Source organism: Dama dama, chromosome 9 (assembly GCF_033118175.1).
Source record: "Dama dama isolate Ldn47 chromosome 9, ASM3311817v1, whole genome shotgun sequence".
In the NCBI taxonomy this organism is placed as follows: Eukaryota; Metazoa; Chordata; class Mammalia; order Artiodactyla; family Cervidae; genus Dama; species Dama dama.
The window spans coordinates 43,441,487-43,451,759 of NC_083689.1; the positions used below are offsets into that span (position 1 = coordinate 43,441,487).

General features: G+C 36.1%; 1 protein-coding gene across 1 annotated transcript; it reads left to right on the top strand.

Annotated features, from left to right (window-relative positions):
• The first annotated feature begins 2,961 nt into the window (after positions 1–2,961).
• On the top strand, positions 2,962–3,915 carry LOC133062827 (olfactory receptor 2G2-like). The gene has a single exon (XM_061152194.1). It carries the CDS (start codon positions 2,962–2,964, stop codon positions 3,913–3,915), a length of 954 nt encoding a protein of 317 aa, XP_061008177.1.
• Positions 3,916–10,273: the final 6,358 nt, after the last annotated feature.

Sequence of the window (10,273 nt, forward strand, 5' to 3'; positions counted from 1 at the left end):
TGGTAGTCATATCTACTATCTACTAGTTGACTAAAGATATATTAGTTTCCCTAGGGAAAAAGAAAGAGGTATAATATGGTGGATATAATATGAGTGAACTGCTGAATAATTTTTGAAAGGCTACTTTGTGCTGACCACTCTAAGGGTTAGAGACAGAAAAGTCATATTTTATATGACTCCTGGCCTCATGAATCTCACAAACTGTTGTGAGTAGACACATATACCACTTAGTCAAATGCAAAAATATATTTATCCATTATCAAGTTTCCCAGATAGTTAAAAACAAAGCTTTTTTTTGGAGTGTATGGTAGTAAAGTATGCTTGCTACCATAAGGATAATAAAGAATGTTTATTTACCCTTAAAAACTTGCTTTCAAAATATGAATTACGTTTTGCACTCACACTTTGAGTTGATAACAAATATGCACATGATTATAGGAAAAAGAAATAAAAAAGCATATGGCTAGCATTTCATTTCCTAAAGACTTTTTGGAGCCTGGAGGATCCTGGGTCTCTGAAAAAAAGAGAATGAGCAATTTTTCAAAAGCACATAAACAAACACTAGGGAAAGAAAAAGAAAGATAAGTAAGAGTATAGAATTAACTGGTTGATCATAAGAAATAGATTCATATGTTGCCTTAAATACTAAATACATATGCTCTTTTGACTGAGCATATAGCTCTGAGTAGTTGATTTTTAATTAATACCAGTCTCATCTGGTATATTTAAAAATTACATAATGTTACAACTAATTTCCACTCTTTTGGGGTGATTAAAAATGGCCTTATTCTCACTTTATTGAAAGTTGCTTTAATAAACCTGCTTTTTTCTCTAGTTGAAATTAACTGAGTAACTGAGTTTCCCCTTCATGTGACTAGAGAGACATCAATATAGAGGAGGTACATTTGGTTGGATGGAAATGATAATAAAATTAATTTCCTAGAACAGATGATGGTGCTTCTTTTTTACAGCTTTATTGAGGTAGAACTGATATATAAGTAAATTCACAGTTTATTTAACATATATAAGTTCATGTGTCCGGACATATGTGTGGACCCATGATACAGTCACCACAATCTAGGTAATACATTTATACGTCGTCTCCAAAAGTTTCCTTGTGTTCTTTTGCTTTTTGTGTCAATGTGTGGTAGGAACACATAACACGATTTACCCTGGTACCAAATGTTAAGTACATGATATAATATTGTTAATTATAAGCAATATGTTGGACATCAGCTCTTTAGAACTTATATTGTATAGCTGCAATTTTTAAACCATTGAGCACCTCCCTGTTTCCTCCTCCTCCCATCCTCTGGCCATCACCATTTTATGTTTCTATACGGCTGACTGTTTTACATGTTACATATAAGAGGGGTGTTTGTCCATTTGTGTCTGACCTATTTTACATAGTATACTGTCCTCAAAGTACATCCATGTTGTTGCACATTGTAAGACTTGTTTCCTTTTTAAGGCTAAATAATATTTCATCAATATTCTAATAATACTCCATTAATTAAAGTTGACTAAAATACCATAAAGGGCTTCCCAGGTGGCACTAGTGGTAAAGAACCTGCCTGCCAGTGCAGGGGGTGTAAGACACACAGGAAGCTCCCCTGGAGGAGGGCATGGCAACCCTGCCAGCATTCTTGCCTGGAGGATTCCCAAGGACAGAGGAGCCTGGCAGGCTACAGTCCATGGGGTCGCACAGAGTAAGACACAACTGAATGGACTTAGCACGCATGCACGGAATATACTGTATCTTCTTTATTTATTCATAATATTTTATCAACATGCTAATAATACTCCATTAGTTAAAGCTGAATAATATATCATATCTTTCTCCCGTTATTAGATGGACACTTAGGTTGGCTGTTGTGAATAATGCTGCAATAAACACAGGAATGAAGTTATCACTTAAAGATCCAAATTTCTATTCTTTTGGGTGTATACCCAGAAGTGGGAATGTTGGACCATGATAGTTATAATATTTTGAGGAACATTGATTCTGTTTTTCATTCTCACTAATACTGTACAAGGATTCTAATTTCTCCATAATCTTTCCAACATTTGTTGTCATCTGTTTTTTGTTTTTTGTTTTTGATAACAGCCATCCTTACAGGTATGAGGTGATATCTCATTGTGGGTTTATTTGCATTACCCTGATGATTAGTGATGTTGAACACTTTTTCATATGCTTACTGGACATTTGTATGTCTTGTTTTGAGAAATGTCTGTTCAAGTTCTTTGTTCACTTTTTTTGGTCATCTCTTTTGTTGTTGTTCTTGTAGACATTTGAATCTCTTACATATCTTGGATGTTATGTATAATTTTATATATTTTCTCCCCTTCCAGAGATTTTTGCTTTTGTTGCCTGTGGTTTGGTCTTATGTCTTTAAAATCATCGCCAAGACCAATACCTTCAAGGTTTTCCTCCATGTTTCTTCTAGGAGTTTCAGTTTCAGACTATACATTCAAATCTTTAATCTAAGTTGATTTATGTATATGGTGTAAGCTAGGGGTTCAATTTTATTCTTTTGCATATGGATATTCAGTTTTCCCTGAACTGCTTATTGAAGAGACTGCCCTTTCTACATTGTGTATTCCTGGTCTCTTTGTTGAAGATGACTTGTTTACATGCAAGCATTTATCTCTAGGTTCTCTATCCTGCTCCATCGATCTACACGTTTACCTTCATGCCAATACAATACTGTTTTAATTACTATAGCTTGATCATTAAAAAAACATCTCTTCTTTTCTATCTTGCAGAGCATCAGAAGACACCTATACCATTGAGAGAGTACGCACTGTATTTATTTAGAATGCACACAATAGGAAAATAGATATGAGGTCTAAGCATTTCACATATAACTTTGGGGAGAGATGACATTATCATTTATCTGACCTTATGTAATATATAATCTTTCTCAGCTATGACTTAACTTTCTGGAACATACTTTGCACATGGGGATGGTGAAGAGCACCAATGAGGGAAACATAACAGGTTTTATCCTGTTAGGGTTTTCTGATTATCCTCAGTTACAGACGGCTCTCTTTGTGGTCATCTTGATCTTATATTTACTAACCATTTTGGGGAACACCACCATCATTCTGATATCTCATCTGGAACCCAAACTTCATACACCAATGTATTTTTTCCTTTCTCATCTCTCTTTCCTGGACCTCTGCTTTACTAGCAGTGTTATTCCTCAGCTCCTGGTAAACTTGCAGGATCCCATGAAAACCATTACCTATGGTGGCTGCATGGTTCAGCTCTATGTCTCTCTTGCTTTTGGATCTACTGAGTGTGTCCTTCTGGCTGTGATGTCCTATGATCGCTATGTGGCCATCTGCCGTCCCCTCCACTATGCTCTCCTGATGCATCCTCATCTCTGCATGGCCCTGATATCTTTAGCGTGGCTTAGTGGAGTGGCCACCACCCTGGTACAGTCCACTCTCACCCTGCAGCTACCTTTATGTGGGCATCACCAAGTGGATCATTTTATCTGCGAAGTCCCTGTACTTATCAAGTTGGCTTGTGTGGATACCACCTTCAATGAGGCTGAGCTCTTTGTGGCTAGTATCCTCTTCCTTGTTGTGCCTATCTCCTTCATCCTAGTCTCCTATGGTTACATTACCCAAGCAGTTTTGAAGATCAAATCAGCTACTGGAAGAAAGAAAGTTTTTGGGACCTGTTCCTCCCATGTGACAGTTGTCATCATGTTCTATGGAACCATCATGTTCATGTACCTGCAGTCAGTCAAAAGTACATACAAAGATCAGGGAAAGTTTGTCTCTCTCTTCTACACAGTGGTGACCCCCATGCTGAATCCTCTTATTTATACTCTGAGGAACAAAGAGGTCAAGGAAGCACTAAGAAAAGTTCTAGGGAAGATTCTGGTAATAAAGTTTACATGATTGTCAAAAAATTGTTTAAAGCACTACTACGATAAACACCGAATTTTTGTGGTTAAAGAAAATCACATAATGTTTTAAAACTATTTTTTCCCATTTCCTTTTGATTAATTTCTTCTAAAACATTCTGTAATATACTATGGAATGTATGTGTCTAGTCCCAACCTTACAAATACACAGTAGTAACATAAATCCTTTGGCTCATGTCTTTTCTCCAAAATATATTATATATGCAGCATTTGAGGTTTAATTAGATATTTTATAAGAAATATATTTCTTAAAAATATTCAAGAAATATTTTAAATTAGCCATTTAAAAATTTTTGAATAATATATTCAATCTCTTACCCTTTATGTTTCTCTAGATAGATGTATGGCTTACTTTTTTGCAAGGATGTATCTAAGATGGATGAACCATGGGCAAGCTGTCATAAAGCAAATTCTTTTACTTCACCTATACTCTATCCACTTAAAATGTGGTAGACATATACAGAGTTGCATAAATAGCATGAAGACAAAAGCCACACATTAAAGGTGGAGAATAAAGCAGAAGCAGAAACTTGATTTTATTATGTTGTAGTTGAACCAACTGAACCACTTTGAACTAACATCGGACTCTGATTCCTAAGAAAAAGCATAGCCATGGACTATTCTACAGATTGCAAAGCCATATAAAGAAAAACACTATTGTTGTTAGTATAACCATGCACTTCTTAATGCTGTTGTTGATTATTTCACTTTTTAAAATATACAATAATATACTTTCTTTTTTTACATTTAGACCCCTACAGTTCATATATATAAACATATTTTTATAATTTGGAAACTCATTTTCCAGATGAAAGCTTAACAAAATTCATTTTATTATTTATGCTACAACACTGATTTTTTTTACCTATAACTTCATTCTGAAAAATCTTTGCTTATAACATTCCTTTTCTGAAAATTAAGACTTTTGCACCTTGATTCTGAGAAATTTTGTACAAACACATAGTATTAAAATCTCTATTTCACTGCACTGTAGCAAACATTAGGTTGTACAGCCTATAGTTGGCAAAAATACTCTACATTCCATAGATTTTGGAAAATTGTGTCTCCATTTTTATTGCCTCAAGGCATTTAAAAAATTTCCTCTTTAGTTTCTTTGCTGATCCATTAATTGTTCAGTAGAATGTTGTTTAATCTTCACATGTTCATGTTTTTTCCAGTTTTGTTTTCATAATTATTTCTAGTTTCATAGTGTTGTGGTCAGAAAAGATGTTAGATGTGATTTTAATCCTCTTAAATTTACTGAGACTTGTTTTGTGGCCTAACATGTAAACTACTATGCAGTTTTTAGGTAAACTATTTTGTATATATTTATTAAGACAATCTGGTTAATATATCACTTAAAGTCAATATTTTCTTATTGATCTTCTCTTTGGATGATTAGTTGATTGATGTAAGTGGGGTATTAATGTTCCCTATTATTATTGCTTCCCTGGTGGCTAAAGAATAAGAATTCACCTACAATGTGGGAGACCTGGGTTCGATCCCTGGGTTGGGAAGATCCCCTGGAGGAGGGCATGGCAACCACTCCAGGATTCTTGCCTGGAGAATGCCCATGGGCAAAGAAGCCTGCTGGGCTATAGTCCATGGGGTCACAAACAGTCAGACACTACTGAGTGACTAAGCACACACAAACACTATTATTGCATAACTCTCAACTTTTCCCTTTATATCCATTAATATTTCTTTGCTTTATATATTCAGGTGCTCCTGTATCGGGAGAGTTAGTATTTATGAACATCACATCCTTTTTTCAGATTGACCTCTTTATCATTATGTAATGCTATTCTTTGTCCTTTGCTACAGTCCTTGTTTTAAAGTCTATTTTGTCTGACATGAGTATTGCTACTCTAATTCTCTTTTAACTACATATGTGAATAACTTTTTCCATTCTTTCACTTTTAGTCTGCATATGTCTTTGTATTTAAAGTAAGTCCCTTATAGACTGCATATAAATGGATCTTTTAAAAAAATCTGTTCAGTCACCCTATGTCTTTTGATTAGAGCATTTAGTTCATTCATTTACATTTAAAGTGATTATTGAAAGGTGTGGACTTGCTATCATTTTGTTACTTGTTTTCTGTGTGTTTGTTGTAGGTTTTTGTGTGTGGTTATCATGAGGTCCATATAAATCGACCTATACGTACAGCAGTTTAAGCATACAGTTGCTTAAGGTTGAATGCATTCCAAAAGCCCTGCAGTTTTACTCCTCTCCTCACTTTTTTTGTTTTCAATAGCATATTTTACATCTTTTTAGTTTGAATATACCTTAAGTACTTACTGCTGCTGCTGCTGCTGCTAAGTACTTACTAGTTACAGTTAATTTTACTATTTTTCCTTTTTAGCTTTGTAAGTGGCCAATCCACTGCCTTTATGATGTATTTTCTCTTACCAATGAGATTTTTCCTTTCATATATTTTCTTTTTTCTTATTATAGCCTTTCCTTTTAAGCTGAAAGAAGAACCTTTAATATTTATTGTAAGAGTGGTTAGTGATGATTAACTCCTTTAGCTTTTCCTTATCTGGAAAACTCCTGATCTCTCCTTCAATTTTATGATAACTTTGCTAAGTAGAGTATTCTTTTTTTCCCTTTTAGTACATTAAATATATCCTGCCATTTCTTTCTGGCTTGCAAAGTTTGTACTGAAAGACAGCTGGTAGCCTTATGAGAGTTCTCTTGTATGTTATTAGTTATTTTTCTCTTGCTTCCTTTAAGTTTTTCTTTCTAACTTTCACCACTTTAACTGTGATATGTCTTGGTCAAGATCTCTTCGGGTTCATCTTGTTTGAGACTTTCTTACTTGCTGGACCTGGATGCTTGTTTTCTTTCCCATGTTAAAGGAGTTTTCAGCAACTATTTCTTCCTTTTTTAAAATAAACTTTTATTGGAGTACAGTGCTTTAAATTCAGTCATTGTTTCTTCAAATAAGTTTTCTGCTCCTTTCTCTCTATCTTCTCCTTTTTGAACTCCTATAATGTGAATATAAGTATGCCTGGTATTACCTCAGAGGTCCCTTAAACTGTTTTTAAAATTCCTTTTTCTTTTTATTGTTTTGATTGGGTGATTTTCACTAGTCTTCCAGATCACTTATTCATTCTTCTGTATTGTCTATTCTGCTATTGATTTCCTTTAAGGATTTATTTTTCTTTTCATTTATTGTATTATGTAGCTCTGATTGATTTTTTAAAAATATTTTCTAACTCTTTGTTGAAGGTCTCAATTCTTCTCAGTTTGGTGAGCATCCATATGATGATTACTTTGAACACTATCAAATGAATTATATCCATTTCATGACATTCCCCCCCCTGGGGTTTTATTTTGTTTTTTTGTTTGGAACATAATTACTCTATCTTCTCATTTTGTTTGAATATCTGCAGTTTCGTCCTATAAGTTAGGTAATATAGGTACTCGCCTGGTCTTAAAGTCATGGTCTGGTGTAGGAGCATCCCCTATACACTGTGTATACTGGGCAGCTTTTTCAGGTCACATAAGCTCTTAAGAGTTAATTTTTAATTAATGCTAATCACACTTAGTGTATTTCAATCATGTAATCTGATGATTATTTTTCACTATGGATGATAAATATCTTCTCCTTTAGTTGAATAAAACCTTAAAATCTAAATAAAAACCTAAGTTTTGTGTCCTTAAATGGAATTATCCGAGTTTTCCCTTTCTGTAATGAGGAATACACTAATAGAAGGGGTTAACTTTAGCTGACCCTACTTCTACTCCTGCTTTATTGACTGTGCCAAAGACTTTGACTGTGTGGATCACAATAAACTGTAGAAAATTCTCAAAGAGATGGGAATACCAGACCACCTGACCTGCCTCCTGAGAAATCGGTATGCAGGTCAAGAAGAAACAGTTAGAACTGGACATGGAACAACACACTGGTTCCAAATAGGGAAAGGAGTATGTCAAGGCTGTATATTGTCACCCTGCTTATTTAACTTATATGCAGAGTGCATCATGAGAAAGGCTGGGCTGGAAGAAGCACAAGCTGGAATCAAGATAGCCGGGAGAAATATCAATAAACTCAGATATGCAGATGACACCACCCTTATGGCAGAAAGTGAAGGAGAGCTAAAGAGCCTCTTGATGAAAGTGAAAGAGGAGAGTGAAAAAGTTGGCTTAAAACTCAGCATTCAGAAAACTAAGATTATGACACCTGGTCCCATCACTTCATGGGAAATAGATGGGGAAACAACGGAAACTGTGACAGACTTTATCTTTTTGGGCTCCAAAATCACTGCAGATGGTGATTTCAACCATGAAATGAAAAGACACTTGCTCCTTGGAAGAAAAGCTGTGACCAACCTAGACAGCATATTAAAAAGCAGAGACATTACTTTGCCAACAAAGGTCTGTCTAGTCAAGGCTATGGTTTTTCCAGTGGTCATGTATGGATGTGAGAGTTGGACTATAAAGAAAGCTGAGGGCTGAAGAATTGATGCTTTTGAACTGTGGTGTTGGAGAAGACTCTTGAGAGCCCCTTGGACTGCAAGGAGATCCAACCAGTCCATCCTAAAGGAGATCAGTCCTGGGTGTTCATTGGAAGGACTGATGTTGAAGCTGAAACTCCAATACTTTGGCCACCTCATGCGAAGAGTTGACTCATTGGAAAAGACCCTGATGCTGGGAAGGATTGGGGGCAGGAGGAGAAGGGGATGACAGAGGATGAGATGGCTGGATGTCATCACTGACTCGATGGACATGGGTTTGGGTAGACTCCGGGAGTTGGTGATGGACAGGGAAGCCTGGTGTGCTGCGGTTCATGGGGTCCCAAAGAGTTGGACACGACTGAGCGACTGAACTGAACATATATATGTGTTAATATATGGTATTTGTTTTTACTTTTCTGACTAACTTCACTCCGTATAATAGTTCTAATGGCTCTAAGTTCATCCACCTCACTACAATCAACTCAAATTCCTTTTTATGACTAACATTCCACTGCATATATGTATAACATCTTATCTATTCACCTGTCAATGGACATCTAGGTTGTTCTGATTGCCTAGTTATTGTAAATAGTGCTGCAGTGAACATTGTGGGGTACGTGTGTCTTTTTCACTTCCCTGGTGGTTCAGAAGGTAAAGCATCTGCTTACAATGTGGGAGACCTGGGTTCAATCCCTGGGTCCAGAAGATTCTCTGGAGAAGGAAATGGCAACCCATTCCAGTACTCTTTCCTGGAAAATCCCATGGATAGAGTAGCCTGGTAGGCTACAGTCCATGGGGTTGTAAAGAGTCGGACACGACTAAGCAGCTTCACTTTCTACACTTGATCTTAGCCAAAAGGCCAAGAAGTGATAGCTTCACTTTCAACTTCACTTTCTCACAGTATATGTCCAGTAGTGGGAGTGTTGAATCATATGGTAGTTTTATATCTAGTCTCTTTTTCTAAGGAATCTCCATTCTGTTCTCCATAGTGGCTGTACCAATTTACATTACCACCAGTGCAAGATGGTTCCCTTATCTACACATCTTCTCCAGCATTTATTGTTGTAGATTTTTTGATGATGACCATTTCATTGTTGTGAAGTGATGCCTCATGGTAGTTTTGATTTGCACTTCTCTAATAGTGAATGATGTGGAGCATGTTTTCACTTGTTTATTGGCCATCTGTATGTCTTTTTTGGAGAAATGTCTGTTTATATCTTCTCCCCATTTTTTGATTGAATTGTTTGTTTTTCTGATATTAAGCTATATGAACCGCTTATATATTTTGAAATTAATTCCTTATCAGTTCCTTTGTTTGCAGTTATTTTCTCCCATTCTGAGGGCTGCCTTTTCATCCTGTTTATAGTTTCCTCAATTGTGCAAAAGCTTTTAAGTTTAATTGTGGCTCAGACAGTAAAGAATCCACCTGCAATGTGGGAGGCCTAGGTTGGATCCCTGGGTTGGGACGATTCCCTGGAGAAGGAAATGGCAATCATTCCAGTATTTGTGCCTGAAGCATCCCCACGGACAGAGGAACCTGGCGAGCTACAATCCATTGGGTCACGAAGAGTCAGACATGACTGAGTGACTAAGCACAGCAAGGCCCACTTGTTTAGTTTTGTTTTCATTTCCATTCCTCAAGAGGTGGGTAAAAGAGGATATTGCTGCAGTTTATGTCAGAGTGCATTGCCTGTGTTGTCCTCTAAGAGTTTTATAGTTTCTGGTCATAAAATTTAAGTCTTTAAACAATTTTGAATACGTTTTTGTGTATGGTGTTAAGAAGTGTTCTAATTTCATTGTTTTACACATAGCTGTCCAGTTTTTCCTATACCATGTATTGAAAAGGCTGTCTTTTCTCCATTCTATATTCT

Excerpts from the sequence above, each read along its gene's own strand:
- LOC133062827 (XM_061152194.1), top strand. The coding sequence starts at position 2,962 with ATGGGGATGGTGAAGAGCACCAATGAGGGAAACATAACAGGTTTTATC.